General features: G+C 46.1%; 1 protein-coding gene across 1 annotated transcript in view; it reads left to right on the forward strand.

Moving 5' to 3' along the window:
* The first annotated feature begins 1,623 nt into the window (after positions 1-1,623).
* The window catches only part of lgsn (lengsin, lens protein with glutamine synthetase domain), a 60,375-nt gene continuing 41,783 nt past the window's right edge, over positions 1,624-20,215 (forward strand). The window contains exon 1 of the mRNA XM_078213314.1: positions 1,624-2,551. Within this exon, the coding sequence (XP_078069440.1) occupies positions 2,534-2,551 (18 nt within the window). The 5' untranslated portion in view covers positions 1,624-2,533. The remainder of the gene's footprint in view (positions 2,552-20,215) is intronic.

The following is a 20,215-nucleotide window of genomic DNA, read 5'->3' on the forward strand; positions in this document are numbered from 1 at the left end:
GATTAATTTGTGTTTATTACTTGGAATTTTTTTTTCAAAACTACTTCTTTGGTAGGCAATCACAGTTCTATTCCCTAGCCAAGATGGCTTTACTTGTAATTCCCGTTTGGCTTTCAGTTTTTTTTTGTTTGGAGCAATAGTGACCCTCTTTTGAATGTACAGGCTCTCTCTCTTTGTAATGAGTGTGAGGAGCTCATTGCTGCAGCCCCCAAGTGTAAGGTCCCACTGCTCGGCAGTCTACCCAGCCACTAAGCAGGAAGCAAACTCTTCTTTTTCAAGGCTGCTTACTGTTCTTGCAGGGGGATTAGCAGGGTAAATATGTGGGGTTACTGGAATAGGGCCTGGGTGGGATTGTGGTCAGTGCAGACTCAATGGGTCGAATGGCCTCCTCCTGCACTGTAGGGATTCTATGATTCTACATAGAATCTACAACACAGAAGCAGGGCATTCGGCCGAAATGGCCCATGCTGTTTTATTTAGTACTTCATAAAATGTGGGCGTCACTAGCTAGGTCAGCACTTAATGTCCATCCCTAATTGCCCCTGAGAAGGTGGTGGTGAGCTGCCTTTTTGAGCTGCTGCAGTCCTTGTGGTGCAGGTACATCAATCGTGCTGTTAGGGAGGGAGTTCTAAGATTTTGACCCAGCGACAGTGAAAGAACAGTGATATATTTCCAAGTCAGAATGGCGTGTTGTTTGGCAGGAAACTTGCAGGTGGTGGTGTTTCCCTGCATCCCATTGTCCAACTTATGCTGCAATCGAGCCACATCCTCCCACGTTTCTTCATCATAGAATCCTACAGTGCAGAGGGAGGCCATTCAGCCCATCCAGTCTGCACCGATAACAATCCCACCCAGGCCCTATCCAGACACGGGGAGAATGTGCAAACTCCACCCAGACAGTGACCCAAGCCGGGAATCGAACCCGGGTCCCTAGCGCTGTGAGGCAGCAGTGCTAACCACTGTGCCACTGTGCCACAGCAGATCCTTCTACACCTTTCTCCCTCATGTGTTTCTCTAGCTTTCTCTTAAACAATTCCATGATATTTATCTCAACCACTAGCTAGTAGCAAGTTCCGCATTGTAGCTCCTGTCACCCATGTGGATCGCACAGGATTAGACACAGCAGCCACAGCGAAGAGGGTTTGCTAATCTCCTGTGTGTGTTCGGGTGTTATGCAGCAATGGTTTCATGAACCAGGAAATGTTGTCTACCATGCAGTTTGCAAAACACAGCTTGGTGTATTCTAGCATTCTGAAATTACAACTGGACATCTTTTGGAAGAGATAAGTTTGCATGATGATGTACTATTCTGCAACAGTAATCAGCATTTCTAACCCAGTTTGTTATCATTTGTCAGACAAACCATTATAGGTTCAACATTAACCGTAATGATAGTGGCCCTTTTTTTTTTAACCAGGCATGCTACTTAAAAGGACAGACTTTAATATGGGGTATAGGTGATAGAAACTGCCTGGGTTTTAATTTAGCTTCATGATGTAGTTCAAACCCCGGATTGAATTACAGCCTTGTACCACAAGTTTAAGTAGCTGTTACTCTATACTTTATTCTATATTTAATCATCAGCTTGTAGTTTACTGCTGACTCCACTCTGCCAGTGGGCCAAGGTAAGAGCAGTCTCAGACGGTGCTAGCCATTAATTTGATTGATCTGTTTCATGGGAAACAATGCTATTGTGGGAGGCGCTGGTCAAAGAATTAAAAGCCCAACATGAAGAAAGCAAGAACCTACATTTATATGGTGCCTTGGATGGCCTCAGGACAGCCCCCAAAGTGATTGACAGCCAGTAAAAGACCTTTAGAAGTGTGGTCACTGTTATAAGGTGGGAAATGGAGCATCGAGTCTGCACACAGCAAGAACCCATAAGCAGAAATGTGAAAACGACCAGATAATCTTCTGTTGGTGGAGGGATAATTATTGGAGAGAATGCCACCACTCCCCTAGACCCTCATGGCACTAGATTTGGATCCCCGCAGGAAACATCGGGCAGAATTACCCCGTCCCGCCCGCCATGGGAGTTGCAGTGGGCAAGACAGGACAATGTAAAGGTCCGTTGACCTCAGCGGGATTTTCTGACCTTGGGGCGAGTGCGGCCGGAACATCCTGCCAATCACCTCTGTGCTCACCTTATTGACCACTTGGATCACGATCAGATTATCTCTCGGTCTACACTTTTCCTGCTCAGGCTTTGCTTATTGATAGGACTTATATCATCCTTATATCATCGTCGTAACTCATTTCTGTAATTTCTCTGTCCTTGTTATGATATGGAAAGCAGAAACATGCACAGTAGCAATGTGACCTAACCAAGTTTCTACATGACTGTTTAACATGACTTCCTTGCTTGTCAATTCTATCCCTCTAGAAATGAATTCCAGTGCGTCGTTTGCAATTTTTATGGCCTCATTAACTTGCGTCACTACTTTGAAAGATTTATGTTGGCACCTTCAGTGCCACTCTCCATCAAGCACCAGCTAGGGGCAGGGTCAATGACCTCAGCACAGAGAGGAAATGCATGGGAGCTTGGAATCGGGTATGTCAATACTGTTACCTTTTTAAAAAATTCATTCATGGGAACCGCATTGCTGGTTGGGCCAGAATTTATTGCCAATCTTTAATTGCTCTTGAATTGAATGGCTTGGGAGGGCATTTCAGAGCTCAGTTAAGAGTCACCACATAGCTGTGGGTCTGGAGTCATGTGTAGGCCAGATCAGGTAAGGGTGGCAGATCTCCTTTCCCAAAGGACCAGATAGGTCCTTTTATGACAATTGACAATGGTTTCATTGTCATCATCAGACTTTTTAATTCCAAATTTATATGGTATTCAAATTTCACCATTTGCCACGGTGGGATTCGAACGCAGGTCTCCACAGCCTTACCCTTGGTCTCTGAATTACGAGTTTAGTGAAAATACCACTATGCCAGCGCCTCCCCATTTCTGGATACAGTTGACGATGGGAGAGCGGCTATGTGCAATTGGCTGCATTTGATAATGCAATTGTTATGATGGCCACAAAGGACACAAAGGATTGTTGATAGATCTCCCCGTGGACTTCATGGAACACAGACTCCCTTACTGAGTGAGCAGAAATTTTCCTAATGGGAAGAAATCAGCGCGAGGTTAAAAACTGTTGCTCTAACCTGAACCGTTATTGTAGGTCCCTGAGTATGGACTTGCTGTAAGTCGTGGGTGCGGCTCTTATATGGGTTTCCAATAAAAGGTTTCTGGTGATGGGAAACTGGTCTTGGTTGAGTTGCTACGTTAATAGAATAGGATCCCTGCAGTGAAGAAAGAGGCCATTTACCCCACTGAGACTGCACCCACTCTCTGAAAGAGCATCTTACCCAGCTGCCCCTTCCCTGCCCCCCTCCCTGCCTCCCTCCCCCATCCACCCACCCTATCTCCTTAACCCTGCACATTTACCATGACCTGCACATCTTTAGACACTAAGGGGAAATTTACCATGGCTAATCCACCTAACCTGCAGATATTTGAACACTAAGGGGAAATTTACCATGGCTAATCCATCTAACCTGCACATCTTTCGACTCTAAGGGGCAATTTAGCATGACCAATCCAATGGTACCAAAGAGGAAGTCATTCAGCCACTGAGCCTGTTCCACTATTCAATTGTCTTATCTACCTGACTTGGTTCTGTAACCTTAAATACCCTTAGCCAACAAAAATCTATCAACATCAATTGTGATGTTTTTAACTGATCCCTAGCCTCAACAACCCCTTTGGGGTTGAGAGTTCCTTTTGATTGAAAAACACTTCCTGATATCACCCTGAACATCCGAGCTCTAATTTTAAGGATTTGCACTCTTGATTTGGACTCACCGGAGGAAATAATCACTTTCCATCAATGGTAGCATCCTCATTGTCTGAGTGTTGTCAATTGTGGCTCACCAAAGGACTTGGTGAGGTAGCAGGCTGCTAGACCTACCTCAGCCAGTACAGGGATTGAATCATACAGTTGGCATTAATGTGCACTAGACCCTAGCCAACTGACCAAATGTTTTGTCCATCGCACCTGCTCTGATGATGCAACCTTCCACAACAGTGCTTCTGACATAGGTGACGCAGTGGTTAGCACTGCTGCCTCACAGTGCCAGGGACCCGGGTTCGATTCCCAGCTTGGGTCACTTCACTGTCTGTGTGGAATCTGCATGTTCTCCCCGTGTCTGCGTGGGATTCCTCCGGGTGCTCCGGTTTCCTCCCACAGTCCAAAGGTGTGCAAGTTAGGTTGATTGTCCATGCTAAATTGCCCATTCGTGTCAGTGGGACTAGCTAGGATAAATACCTGGGGTATGGGGATAGGGGCTGGTTGGGATTGTGGTCGGTGCAGGCTCAATAGGCTGAATGGCCTCCTTCTGCACTGTAGGGAGTCTATGAAATATCTTCCATTTTTCCTCAACCAAGGATCCGACCTGTTCCCCCCCCAACACCCTCACTGTGGTTGACAAGGCCCTCAACTGTGCCCATCCTATTTCCGCACTTCTACTCTCAGCCCTTTTCCTTCCATTCTAGAACTACAATAGGGTTCTACTCATCCTCGCATTCCACCCCATCAGTTGCTACATTCAGAGGATCATCCTCCACCATTTCCAGCAGCTCCAACTCAATGTCAGCACCAAACATATCTTCCCCTCCACTATCAGCAGTCTGAAGAGACCATTCTGTCCACCACACCCTGGTCCTCTCTTCAATCACCCCCAAACACTTTGTCCCCTCATCATGGTTCTTCCCATACAATCACAAAAGGTGTTACACCAGCCCTTTTACCTCCTCACTGTCCAAGGCCCCATACGCTGCTTCTAGGTAAGCAGCAATTTACTGGTACATCTTTCAGGTCAGTGTACTGTATTAATTACTCTTAATTGTTCCATTCAATTGGGGAGAAAAACACAGACTAAACTAACAAAACTAAATAGTGGGAATGATGGATAAAGTTTGGGAAGATGTGAGAAATTAAATAGAGAAGACAAGCCAAGAGAGCATGATAGGAATAAGGGAAATGGTGCTCTCTGTGTGGCAGGAAGGGACAGAAAGTACAAAACTAAGAGTGCACCAGCAAATAAGGTTAGAGATAGGGTTACAAAAATAATAAAAAGATAGAACTAAAGGCTTTATACCTGAGTGCTGGTAGCTTTGATTTTGATTTGATTTGATTTATTATTGTCACATGTATTAGTATACAGTAAAATGTATTGTTTCTTGCACGCTAAATAAACAAAGCATACCGTTCATAGAGAAGGAAAGGAGAGAATGCAGAATGTTACAGTCATAGCTAAGGTGTAGAGAAAGATCAACTTAATGCAAGGCAAGTCCATTCAAAAGTCTGATGGCAGCAGGGAAGAAGCTGTTCTTGAGTCGGTTGGTACGTGACCTCAGACTTTTGTATATTTTTCCCGATGGATAGCATTTGTGGTAGCACTTGTGACAAAGCAGATGAATTGATAACGCAAATAGAAATGAGTGTGTATGATTTAATAGCAATTACAGAGACACAAAGTTAAAGTTAATTTATAAGTCATAAGTAGGCTTACATTAACACTACACTGATGTTTCTGTGAAAATCCCCTAGTCGCCACACTCTGGCGGCTATTTGGGTACACTGAGGGAGAATTTAGCATGGCCAATACACCTAACCAGCACGTCTTTCAGACTGTGGGAGGAAACCGGAGCACCCGGAGGAAACCCACGCAGACACGGGGAGAACGCACAGACTCCGCACAGACAGTGACCCAAGCCGGGAATCGAACCTGGGTCGCTGGCGCTGTGAGGCAACAGTGCTAATCACTGTGCTGTCCCGTGGCTGCAGGATGACAAAGACTAAGGCCTGACTATTCAAGGGTACATGACATTTAGGAAGGACAGGAAGGATAATAGTACAATAGATAGAGATGACCTTAGTTCTGGAGACCAAAGATGTAGGAATTGGTTGGGTGGAGATAAGAAAGAGTAAAGGTGAGAAGTCACTTGTGGGAGTTGTTTATCGGTCCACTAACAGTAACCACACTATGGGATGGGGTAAACAGGGAGCAACAATGGCGGCTTGTGTATTCTATCCCTTCCTGCCCATCCCTCATTGCCCTTGAGTAGGTGGTGGTGAGTTTATTCTTGAACCACTACAGTCCATGTGGTGTAGGTACACCTACAGTGCCATTAGGGGGAGGAGTTCCAGGATTCTGACCCAGCGTCAGTGACGGAATGGTGATATCATTGGAACTGATAGCTCCTGATGGCCTTCGTCCTAGAGTCTGAGAAGAAGTGGTTGCTGATATAGCCGATGCATTGCTTATGATTTTTCATAATTCCCTAGATCCTGCAAAGGTCCCATTAGATTAAAAAATAGCGAATGTGAATCCCCCATTCAAGAAGGGAAGGAGATGGAAAGGAGGAAACTACAGGCCAGTCATCCTAACATCCACCACAGGGAAAAGGCTGGAAGCTCTTATTAAGGAGGCTATAGCGGGGCACCAAGCAAATCTTAATGCAATCAGGCAGAGTCAGCATGGTTTTGTGAAAGGGAACTCATTTGGCAGGAAGAATAGAAAAGTAGCATATTATTTAAATAGAGATAGATTGCAGAACTGAGAAGTACAGAGGGATCTGGGTGTCCTAGCACATGAATCATGAAAGGCTAGCATACAGGTACAGCAGGTGATTAGAAAAGCAAATGGAATCTTGCTTATTGCAAGGGGAATGGACTAAAGCATTAGGAATGTTTTGTTGCAGTTGTACAGGGCACTGGTGGGACTACATATGGGATTTTCCTGTCCTATCCACCATTGGCCACTGGAGGGATCTTCTGGTCCACTGCTGCCAATGGGTTTTCCCATTGTTCACAGCCTCTGCGTTGGGGAACCCGCGGTGGGGGGGGAGGGGGAGGAAGGGGGGGGGTGAGTTGCGATCAGTGGGTCCGGAAGATGCCGGTGAGTATGGTCAGAATGGTGAGCCCACATGTGGAGTATTGTGTACAGCTTTGGTATCCTTATTTACGAAATGATATAAATGCATTAGAACCAGTTTGGAGAATGTTCATGTTCACTCGACTGATACCTGGGATGAGCGTTTATCTTCTGAGGAAAGGTTGGACAGGTTGGGCCTGTATCCATTAAAGTTTACAAAATGGAGAGCTAATCTTATTGAAACATATGGGCCGGAATTTTACCGTTCTGCCCGCCATGGAAATTGGAGTGGGCAAGGGGCAGACGAAGGAGAGATCGGTTGACCTCAGGCGGGATTTTACAGTCTTGGGACGAGCAAGGCCGTAAAATCCCACCCATCGGTCAGGATTCTGTGACCTTATCTACAGCTGGGATTCTCTGGTTCCACTGCAGTGAATGGAAATTTGGCTGAGTGCCAAATTCTCCATTCTCACTGGCAGCGGTGGCTGGGAGAACTACATCAGATCTTGAGGGGATTTGGCTGGGCAACTGTTTCCCTTGAGGAAGGAAGTAGAACCCAGGGGGCACAGTTTAAAAATAAGGGTTTCCCCCATTTAAGATGGGGATTTGAAGAATATTTTCTCTCAGAGAATCATGGATCTTTGGAACTTCCACAAATGGAGACCAGTCCTGATGGTCACATCAGGGGGCTTGGAGGTTATTGAAACCCTGGGTAGTTGTGAAAATGGCTGGGTAATATCCTGGCATTGCCAGGTGCCAGGTTGGCAGTGCCAAAGGGGGATATTAGGTGGTCTGGAGATTTGGGCTCCCATTAAAATGGCAACTGTATCATTTGTATAGTTTTGTAAATAAGGATACCAAAACTGTACACAATATTCCACATGCGGGCTCACCGTTCTGACCATTGCTGCCAGCATCTTCCGGTCCCGTGAATGGCGACCCCCCCTCATCACGGGTTACCCAGTAGCAGAGGCAGTTGAAGTAGGCCATTTTCCAAAAGCCATATTTTTATTATCTCATCAATATTCACCTCATTAAACATATTCATTTATTGGACTGATTGGCACCATTCATAACGTGCCCACAATGCAGAGGGGAACACCCAAATGGACATTCGTTTAAATCCCCCTCTGCACAGCTGAGAGACCTTTAATTTCAAAGCCGACAAAAGATCCTTATTCTGCCCAGCAACAGCACGAAGCTGCATTTTAAACCGGCCTTTGGCCAGAAGATTGGGATATCTGCGAGTCAAGACCTGGAGTGGGTTATATGGCATAACCGGACTGTCAATAAAATATTACAGGAATAAAATGGCCAAGGCAGGCAAAGAAACTTAATAAACTAGGATAAAAAGAATAAAAGATTAGATTAAATCCCCCTACACACAGCAGGACAAAATGACATTAACACCTAATCTCGCAAGCATAGAATACAGACACAAAACAGTAGAGGTCGATGTAGATAAGGGGACACATCGAGAGGATAATGGGAAACACATTAAAACACCGGGGCAAGAACAGGCAGTCCCATTAACACGGACACACACCATACAGATGCAAATTGACAAGTCTCTCAGGGAACTTCCTGACCAGACAGGCCACTTTATAAGTATTGTAAAAATGTATGAGCAAATGTTCCCGCTCGAATTTGGATCCCTATAAATATCCAGAGCAAATGTATAACTATTGAGATCAACGTGGCCAAGCCACTGTTTCTGAGCTGGTTACGCGGTTCTCCCTGGGATCCCAGTAATTGTACAATGAAGAAAAACACTTTGAACCTTGCCTTGCGACTCGACTTCCTTGAATGCACTGGTACAAGGGATTTTTCCCTACAACACAGTGAACAGTGGGAAAACCCATTCACACCAGTGGACTAGATGATCCCGCCATCAACATCTTCAGGTCCCCACCCCAAGAAATTGAATGCTAAGTGTGGGAGAATTCAGTGAGAATCGCCCCAGGCTCCATTTTTAAAAATTCATTCATGGGACCTGGGTGTCACTGGCTGCCCAGTATTTATTGCCCATCCATAGTTACCCTTGCACTGAGTGGCTGGCTGGCCATTTCAGAGGGCAGTTGAGAGTCAACCACATTGCCATGGATCTTGAGTCACATGTAGGCCAGACCGGGTAAGGACGGCAGATTTCTTTCCCTAAAGGACATTAGTGAACCTATGGGTTTTCCTGACAATTGACAATGGTTTCATGATCAGTAGTAAGTTCTTAATTCCAGATATTTTTTATTGAATTCAAATTCGACAACCTGCTGTGGTGGAATTCGAACCCGGGTCCCCAGAACATTCGTTGAGTTTCTGGATTAATAGTCTAGCGATAATATCACTAGGCCATCATCTCCCCCTAAAACATTATGAACCAAATCTCACCGGTTTCCCCGCTGTGGACAACAGTGAGACTGGAATTCTGCAAGCTCGCCTGTGGCTGCGATTCTCCGGTCCTGCTGCAGTGAATGGAGTTTGGGCTGAGCGCCAAATTTTCCATTCTCACTGGCGAGTGGTAACGGGGTGAACAAGACCAGGGAATTCCGGCTTCAGAAATTTTTGGAGAGAATTCCGCCCTTAGCTTGTGTGTCCTGTCCAAAAATGTGCGGATTAGATTGGTTGTCCATGCTAAATTGCTCCTTAGTGTCAAGGGGATTAGTAGGGTAAAAATGTGGGGTTAAGGGGATAGGGCCTGGGTGGGATTGTGGTCGGTGCAGGCTTGATGGGCCAAGTGGCCTCCTTCTGCACTGTAGGGAATCTATGAGCCTGTGATAATTTAATCTTTTAGATCCCAGTACAATGCCAATAAACCTGGAAAACTCCAAACAGTACATTAAGTTCTACTAAATATTGGACAAAGGCTATAACCTCTGATTGCCAGAATCCACCTGCCCAGCGGCCAGGTAGAGGGTCTTGCCAGGTGTGGGTGAGAGTTGGACAATGCAGGTGGACATGAGGACTTTGAAAGCGATCTTTCACAGTGCTCAGCAAAAGTATATACCAGTGATAAGAAAGGACTGTAGAAAAAGAGATAATCAGCCATGGATATCTAAGCAAATAAAGGAGGGTATCAAATTGAAAGAAAATGTATACAAAGTGGCAAAGATAGTGGGAACCTAGAAGATTGGGAAATCTTTAAAGGTCAACAGAAAGCCACGAATAAAGCTATAAAGAAAAGTAAGATGGATTATGAGACTAAATTAGCTCAGAATATAAAAACAGATAGCAAAAGTTTCTACAAATATATAAAATGAAAAAGAGTGGCTAAAGCAAACATTGGTCCTTTAGAGGATGAGAAGGGGGATGTAATAACTGGAAATGAGAAAATGGCTGAGGCATTGAACAGGTATTTTGTGTCGGTCTTCACAGTGGAAGACACAAATAACATGCCAAGAATTGATGACAGGAAGGCTATGGCAGGTGAGAACCTAGAAACTATCATTATCACGAAAGAGGTAGTGTTGGGCAAGTTAATGGGGCTAAAGGTAGACAAGTCTCCTGGTCCTGATGGAATGCATCCCAGGGGACTAAAAGAGATGGCGGGAGAAATAGCAAATGCACTAGTTGTAATTTACCAAAATTCACTGGACTCTGGGGTAGTTCCCGCAGATTGGAAAACAGCAAATGTGACACCACTGTTTAAAAAAGGAGGTAGACAAAAGGCGGGTAACTATAGGACGGTTGGCTTAACTTCTGTAGTAGGGAAAATGCTCGAATCTATCATCAAGGAAGAAATAGCGAGACATCTGGGTATAAATTGTCCCATTGGTAAGATGCAGCATGGGTTCATGAAGGGAAGGTCATGTTTGACTAATTTGGTTGGAATTCTTTGAGAACATTACATGCGCAGTGGACAATGGGGAACCTGTGGATGTGGTGTATCTGGATTTCCGGAAGGCATTTGACAAAGTGCCGCACCAAAGACTGCCACATACGATAAAGGTGCACGGTGTTACAGGTAATATATTAGCATGGAAAGACGATTGGTTAACTAACAGAAAGCAAAAAATGGGTGTTTTTCTGGTTGGCAATCAGTGATTAGTGGTGTGCCTCAGGGATCAGTGTTGGGACCACAATTATTTACGATTTACATTGATGATTTGGAATTGGGGACCAAGTGTAGTGTGTCAAAATTCACAGATGACACTAAGATGAGTGGCAGAGCAAAGTGTGCATGGGATACTGAAAGTCTGCAAAGGGATATAGATGGTCTAAGTGAGTGGGTGAGGGTCTGGCAGATGGAGTACAATGTTGATAAATGTGAGGTCATCCATTTTGGTAGGAATAACAGCAAAATGGACTATTATTTAAATGGTAAAAAATTGCAGCATGCTGCTGTGCAGAGGGACCTGGGTGTCCTTGTGCAGGAATCTCAAGGAGTTGGTTTGCAGGTGCAGCAGGTAATTAAGAAAGCAAATGGAATTTTGCCCTTCATTGCTAGAAGGATGGAGTTTAAAAGCAGGGAGGTTATGTTGCAGCTGTATAAGGTGCTGGTGAGGCCACACCTGGAGTACTGGGTACAGTTTTGGTTTCCTTACTTGAGAAAGGATATACTGGCACTGGAGGGGGTGCAGAGGAGATTCACGAGGTTGATTCCGGAGTTGAGAGGATTGGCTTATGAGGGGCGACTGAATAGACTGGGGGCTATAGTCATTGGAATTCAGAAGAATGAGGGGAGATCTTATAGAAATATATAAAATTATGAAGAGAATAGATAAGATAGAAGCAGGGAAGTTGTTTCCACTAGCGGGTGAAACTAGAACGAGGGGGCATGGCTTCAAAATAAGGGGAAGCAGATTTAGGCCTGAATTGAGGAGGAACTTCTTCACCCAAAGTGTTGTGAATCTGTGGAATTCCCTGCCCAGTGAAGCAGTTGAGGCTACTTCATTGAATGAATAGATACATTTTTGAACAGTAAAGGAAGTAAGGGTTATAGTGAGTGGGTGGGTAAGTGGAGCTGAGTCCATGAAAAGATCAGCCATGATCTTATTGAATGGCGGGACAGGCTCGAGGGGCCAGATAGCCTACTCCCGCTCCTAGTTCTTATATTCTTATGAGGCAAGATTTGCCTGGTCTCCCTGTCTTCACACTGCTCACTTCAACTCTCACCAACGTGGAACCCACCCTCTTCACATCCCATAACTGTTGGCATAACAACAGTGGGGAGATTGTCCCTGATGCTGTGTTGCTCTGCTAGATGACACAGAGCTAAAAGGGGTTAATTATGAGGTCAGCTCACAGAGTCGAGGCTGGTTTTCCCTTAAGCACAGAAGATTAAAGGGTACACTAATTGAGGTGTTTATGGTGATTAAGGGATTGGCTGGGTTAGATAGAGAGAAACCATTTTCTCTGCCTCTGGTGGGGGAGTCCAGTACAAGGTGGCATCATCTTAAAATTAGAGCTAGGCATTCAGGGGTGATGTCAGGAAACACATCTTTGCACAAAGGGGAACATTCTCCACCTGTTGCAGGTGGGGATCAATTGAAAAGTTTACAACTGCGTTTGTATTTTTTTTGGTCAAGCAGAGGTCGTAGAGTCATAGGCCGGAACTTTACTGCCCCACCCGCCACAGGAATTGGAACGGGCGAAAGATGGACAACAACGGACAGGATTTTATGGTTTCGGAACGAGCGAGGCTGTAAACTCCCGCCCATAGAGTGTCTTAGAAACAGGCCCTTTGGCCCAATTCATCCATGCCGACCAGGTTTCCTGAACTGAACTACTTGTTGCGTTTAGCCCATATCCCTCTAAACCCTCTAAACCTTTCCCATCCATGTACCCGTACCCGTCCATGTACCCGTCCAAGTGTCTTTTAACTGTATTAACGAATATGGAGCTAACGTGAGTGGACACACATAAAAATCAGTCATGGTCCAATAGATTGGGGAAAAGGTTCGAGGGGCAGAATGGCCTCCTCCTGTTCACAATGATCTCCTTGCTCTATTTTCGTATCAACAAAATGTAGCTTTGTAATGCCTGGACTTTACTCTTTGAGCGACTTGTGAATCAGAACCATGAGATCTATTGCTTCTAAAATGTACCCATTTAGTTTGTAAATTACTCCCCTCCCCCAACATTACCCAAACTTTACCCACCATTACCCCGTCCTTATTTGAGGAAGGATGTCCTTGCTATAGACGGAGTGCAGCGAAGGTTTACCAGGCTGATTCCTGGGATGGCAGGTCTGTCATATGAGGAGAGACTAAGTTGGTTAGGATCATATTCACTGGGGTTTAGAGATGTGAGAGGGGATCTCATAGAAACTTAATAAAATTCTGACAGGATTAGATAGGGTGGATTCAGAAAGAATGCTCTCCGATGGTGGGAGAATCCAGAACTAGGGATAGTTTGAAGATGAGGGATAAACCTTTTAGGACTGTGGTGAGGAGAAATTTCTTCACCCAGAAGGTGGTGAATGTGTGGAATTCACCACCACAGAAAGTAGTTGAGGCCAAAACATTGTTGGATTTCAAGAAGAAATAAGATATAGCTCTTGGGGATAAAGGGATCAAGGGATATCGGGGGGGAGGGCAGAAGGGGGGGATCAGGATATTGAACTTGATGATTAGCCATGGTTGTAATGAATGGAGGAGCAGGCTCGAAGGGCCGAATGGCCTACTCCTGTTTCTATTTTCTATGCTTCTATGTTTAAAGCCCTTCGAGCAGTGCTGCATATTCAAAAGTGACTTTTTTCTTTGTGAACAGATGAGAAACAAAAGGTCAGATCTAAATAGGTCTTGTGTATGAGTTTGATTATGCAGATAGTAATAACCAGGTTTGGATTATACAGGGGAAAGATAAACAGACTGGAGAAAGTACAACTTGATACCGGTGAATGAGACCAATACATCATGTTGACCTTCATTGAATGCAACTGTGAGGCATAAAGAACATAATCCAGATTACTGCGCTCGTGACTCACTTCAACATGACTTTAAAAGGCAACGTCTTTAAACCTGTCATGAGCCTCTGTTTATCCAGCTAACCTCTAGATATTATCTGAGCCTGGCATAATTTAAAGATGTTCTGTCAGCAGTTTTCCACTTAATTACTGCCGACACCTCCACTTTATTTGTGAGGTGTGACTATTTTCAAGCAAAGTACCTATTCCCACTGAGGAATGCAGCCACATCTCCACAAGTATTCTTCCCAGCCCCTACACCTGAATCTCCTTTCAGATAGCCTCCTTGGTCAGGAACAGGATTAGGCCATTCAGCCCCCCGGGCCTGTTGCACCTCTCAGTTAGGTTGTTCTGATCTGTACTGTGGAGTTTCGCTGTGCAGTTTAAATGCCCATCTTCTGCCACAGCTGTGATCAGTCCATCGCACTTTCACTTCTGAGAATGAAGGCAGTGGGTTCTTAACCCTTCATAAGATTCACCCTTCTTAACCCTTCATAACCCTGATTGAACCCTAATAGGGCGGCATGGTGGCACAATGGTTAGCACTGCTGCCTCACAATGCCAGGGACCCGGATTTGATTCCTGGCTGAGGTCACTCTCTGTGCGGAGTCAGTATATTCTGCTTGGGTTTCCTCCGGGTGCTCCGGTTTCCTCCCACAGTCTGAAAGACGCGCTGGCTAGCTGCATTGGCATTGCTAAATTCTCCGTCAGTGCACCTGACCAGGCGCTGGAGTGTAGCGATTAGGGGATTTTCACAGTAACTTCATTGCAGTGTTAATGTAAGCCTACTTGTGACACTAATTCAAAAAAAACTAAAATGCAGGCTGGCACTCAGAGTGTTGGCATTGACAGAATTCTGACAGAGGTTCTCCCTATTGAATGAAATGTTAATCCGCGGCTCCCTCTGCCTTCTCAGGTGGATGTACATTTTGAGGAAGAGTTTTCTCCCCATTTCCCATTTATCCCTCAGCCAACATCACAAAATCAGATTTATCTCACTGCCATGCCTGGGAGTTTGTGCAAAATTAGCTATTGTGTTTCCTGTATTAAAACAGTGTCTACACTGTTAAAAGTACTATATGGGCTGTGAAATGTTTTGAGATGTCCAGAGGTGATCAAAGAAGCTAAAGGAAATGCAAGTCTGTCTTTCTGAGGGCAGAAATGAGACATGTTGCAGGAACTCAAGAATGCAATGATGAGGAACGCAGCAGCAGTTGCCATTGATGGTTGTGTTTCATTAAATGTTCCCATTCTTTTATGTGTCCCCTGAGAGCCAACTTTCAATGGCTGGGGTGGCATGGTGGCGTAGTGGTTAGCACTGCTGCCTCACAGCTCCAGGGACCCAGGTTTGATTCCTGGCTTGGGTCACTGTCCGTGCAGAGTCTGCACGTTCTCCCCGTGTCTGCGTGAGTTTCCTCCGGATGCTCCTGTTTCCTCCCACAGTCTGAAAGACGGTGCATTGGCCGTGCTAAATTCTCCCTCAGTGTACCCGAACAGGCGCCAGAGTGTGGTGACAAGGGAATTTTCACAGTAAGCACCTTCGATGCAATGTTAATGTAAGCCTACTCATGACACTAATCTTTAAACTTTAAAAACTTTGTTAGCGGAAGTCAACTTGAGCCTTTTGAAGACATGCCTTACAGCTGGCTAAAGAGCTCCCCCTGCAGACGGTGCTCAGGAACAGCTGAGAGACAGTCACTTCCACGGTCAAACAATAAAGACAGAATTGCATGCATTCTGAGCAGAGAAGAAACATTTTGGTGCACGTTTTGGGGGAGATCTTTCATTTGAACTGATGCAGGGGGAGAACAGCCAATCCCTTATTGAAACAAAAGGCTGAGGTGAATGTAACAGGTAAGGTCACCAGGCTGCTGAAGGTGTTAATAGATTTAATTGTTAGAACAGTCACTTCAAACTGCTGTTCAATTGAAGGCTTTTTGTTTCCCCGTTTCCCTTTCCCCTCACTTGGATTTTCAAATTCTCATCCTCGCGTTCCAATCCCTCCATGGTCTTACCCCTGCCTATCTCTGTAACCTTGGGGAGGTGGTGGTCTATTGGTAATATCACTGGACTAGTAACCCAGATGTCCAGGTTAATGTTTTGGAGATATCATAGAATCGGCGGCACGGTAGCACAGTGGTTAGCACTGCTGCTTCACAGCTCCAGGGACCTGGGTTCGATTCCCGGCTTGGGTCACTGCCTGTGTGGAGGTTGCACATTCTCCTCGTGTCTGCGTGGGTTTCCTCCAGGTGCTCCGGTTTCCTCCCACAGTCCAAAGATGTGCGGGTAGGTTGATTGGCCATGCTAAAATTGCCCCTTAGTGTCCTGGGATGCATAGATTAGTGGGTAAAATATGTAGGGATATGGGGGTAGGGCCTGGGTGGGATTGTGGTTGGTGCAGACTCGATGGGCCAAATGGCCTCTTTCTGGACTGTAGGGTTTCTATGATTTCTATGATCTATAGAATCCATAGAATTCTACAGTACAGAAAGAGGCCATTCGGCCCATCGAGCCTGCACTGACCACAATCCCACCCAGGCCCTATTCCCGTAACCCCTCATATTTACCCTGCTAACCCCCCTGACACTAGGGTTAATTTATCATGGCCAATCAACCTAACCCGCACATCTTTGGATTGTGGGAGGAAACCGGAGCACCCAGACGAAACCAGCGCAGACACAGGGAGAATGTGCAAACTCCACTCAGACAGTCACCCGAATGGCCCAGGAATTGAACCCAGATCCCTTGCGCCATGAGGCAGCAGTGCTAACCACTGTGCCACCGTGCACATTGCATTCAAATACCCACCACGGCAGCTGATGAAATTTAAATTGAATGAATAAAGTCTAAAATTGAAAGTTTGTCGCAGTAATAGTGACCACAAAACCATCTTTTGTTTGCACAAAAAACCCATCTGGTTCACTAATGTCCTTTAGGGAAGGAAATGTACCATCTTACCCGGCTCTGGCCTACATGTGACTCCAGGCCCACAACAATGTGGTTAACTCTTAACTGCCCTCTGAAATGGCCTAGCAAGCCACTCAGTCCAAGGGCAATTAGAGATAAATGCTAGTATTGCCAGTGACACGCACATCCCATGAAAGACTATTAGACAACCTCCTCCAGCCAGCGACGCCCATCTCCCACGAATGAATTTTAAAAATCTCTGGGCTCCTCTGATTCTGTCCTTGTGCATCTCCTATTTTCACCTCTCTGTTCCTGGCAGCCGTGCCTTTAGTTACCTAATTCCTAAATTCTGGAATTCCTTCCCTCAACGTGTCTACCCATTTCTCCTCCTTTAAGATGCGTTGTAACACCTAAGGACTTTGGTAATGCGGGAAAGTTAGAAATATCACCAATGTATTTACCAAGACATCAGAATGTCACTCAGTAATTGCTATCCACTGTTTGTGCAGAGTCTGCACATTCTTCCCGTGTCTGTGTGGGTTTCCACCGGGTGCTCCAGTTTCATCCCACAGTCCGAAAGACGTGCTGGTTAGGTGCATTGGCCATGCTAAATTCTCCCTCAGTGTAGCCGAACAGGCGCTGGAATGTGGCAACTAGGGGATTTTCACAGTAGCTTCATTGCAGTGTCAATGTAAGCCTACTTGTTTGATTTGATTTGATTTATTATTGTCACATGTATTACCATACAGTGAAAAGTATTGTTTATTGCGTGCTATACAGACAAAGCATACCGTTCATAGAGAAGGAAACGAGAGAGTGCAGAATGTAGTGTTACAGTTATAGCTATGGTGTAGAGAAAGATCAACTTAATGCAAGGTAGGTCCATTCATACTTGTGACACAAATAAAATAACAAAACAAATAAAAATGGAGGCTTCTATGGTTGAACGTAGACTGTTTATTGGTACATTTAACTATGTATATCTCCAAGATATCACCATACTGCTGCATCCAAGCTGGCTCCTTCCAGACCCTATGACACACACAGTCTACCATCGTATCTCTCTCTACATCATACTGTGGGTGGTACTGTTTCCCCAGTCCCACATTAACCCTTACACTGGCTGGACTTCCCTATGTTACAGAATGCTCTGTCTGAAAGGGTGGTGGGAGCTGACACCCTTATAGAATCACAGAATCCCTGCAGTGCAGAAGGAGGCCATTCGATCCGTCACATCTGCACTGACCATAATCCCACCCAGGCCCTATCCCCGTAATCCCACATATTTACCCTACTAATCCCCCTGACACTCTGGGGCAATTCACCATGGCCAATCAACCAAACCTGCACATCTTTGGAGTGTGGGAGGAAACTGGAGCACCCGGAGGAAACCCACGCAGACACGGGGAGAACGCGCAGACTCCACACAGACAGTGACCCAAGCCGGGAATCGAACCCGGGTCCCTGGTGCTATGAGACAGCAGTGGGAACCACTGTGCCACCCCGAGGACAGAGGTGAGTAGTTTTTTTCTCTCAAAGGGTTGTGCAACTTTGGAACTCTCTGCCTCAGAAGGCAGTGGAGGCAGGGTCACTGAATATTAAGGCGGAGGTGGATAGATTCTTCTTAAGCAAGGGAATCAAAGGTGATTGGGAATAGGTGGGGAATGGGGAACTCCATACAAGCAAATCAGCCATGAACCTACTGAATGTGGAGCTTGCTGGAGGGGCCGAATGGCCTACTTCTGGTCCTATTTCATATGTTGATATCTATGTAATAGTGACTTTCAAAAGTGAATTAGATAAATCCTTGCAAAGGATAAATCTTTGGGATTACGGGAAAAAAGGGAGGGGAGATGGAAGAGAAACAGAAAATATTGGAAAAACCCAACTGCCGGGATTTTACCGATATTCCCGCCCTGGAATTGGGGTGGACGCGGCTCACAGAATGGAATTCTCTGTTGGCCTCGGGCAGGATTTTACGAGCCTGGCCTGAGTGAGGTCATAAAATACCAGCCAACATGTGTGGGCGGGGAGCGCAACATGCAAAGGTCCATTGTCCTTGGGTGGGATTTTCCTGGTTTGGGGTGAGTGCGGCCAGAAAATCCCGCCCGTTTCTCTCTGCATGGATGCTGCCAGCCCTGCTGAGTTTATCCAGCATTTTCAGCAGGGTTTTGCTTTTATTTCAGCAAAGTTGGAATAATTTGGACAGCTCTCTCCGGTGTGGAAACGATGGGCCGAATGGCCTTCCTCTGCTCTGTATTGTCTTAAGATTCTCTTCCACTGTTGTGAGTCAAAGTGTAAGGGCAGTTAGAGAGGGTGGGCCCTATTTTACCAATTTGATTCTAAGTGCTGGGTGGACTTGAAACTGGGAGTATTTCAGATCCGACTTTTAGACCCGTTCTCCGGCACCCCCATATGCACTCTGCCTGCAAAAATATCAGTGATTCCGAATCACGCTGCACAAGCCTGTGGGCGGGGCTTAACGCACCCGAAATCCTGCAGCTCCGATCGGGGCCTCCAACTGCGCATGCGCAGAAATAAATGATAGAATGCTGCTCCCCTGCCACATCGCTCCCAGGTCGGATAGTGCCTCCCCCTGGCCCCCATAGACATTGCCCCACCCCCACAACATTACTGACCCTTTTATCCCCCTCCACCCTCTGCCAACCAGACTGATCACAGGCCCTTCCACCCCTTCCCCCTCACTGATCTCAGGCAGAGTGGCAGTGGACCCCCCCTTCCCCCTCACTGATCTCAGGCAGAGTGGCAGTGGACCCCCCCTTCCCCCTCACTGATCTCAGGCAGAGTGGCAGTGGACCCCCCCTTCCCCCTCACTGATCTCAGGCAGAGTGGCAGTGGACCCCCCCTTCCCCCTCACTGATCTCAGGCAGAGTGGTAGTGGACCACAGCCCCCCCTCACACCCCCTCCCACCGATCTCAAGCAGAGAGCCGTCGGACGCTGGACACTTACCTCCTCACTAACTGGAGCGTCCGAGTTGGAATTTTGTGAAGCATGTCTGTTTCGCGCCAAATCCGGATGGGCGAATGCGGTGGTAAAGGGGGAAGTTCCGGCAAGGTTGGGCGTGCAGCCCATTAAGTCAATTTAAATGCATGCAAATGGCCGTCGCACCCGTTTAGGCGGAGTTCTGATCGTGGCCATTTTCGTGCCTTGGTAAAGGGGGAACCGGTGCGGAGTCGGACGCAGATCGCGCTACTCGCCTGACACCCGACTTTACCAATTGTTTGCTCCCGAAAACAGGCGCAACGTGATGGGAAAATCGGGCCCGGTGAGTCTAGTGGGGGACCGTGACCAAAGTCTGAGCAGATCTGACCCCTCACGGCCAGGGTGCCTACAGGGAGTGAATGTTGGTGGGAATGAAAATGAGATGACTGAGGAGAGATTGACTAGGTTAGGATTGCTTTCACTGGAGTTCAGACAAATGAGGGGGGATCTTATAGAGACTGATAAAATTC

Source organism: Mustelus asterias, chromosome 5 (genome assembly GCF_964213995.1).
Source record: "Mustelus asterias chromosome 5, sMusAst1.hap1.1, whole genome shotgun sequence".
Classification (NCBI taxonomy): Eukaryota; Metazoa; Chordata; class Chondrichthyes; order Carcharhiniformes; family Triakidae; genus Mustelus; species Mustelus asterias.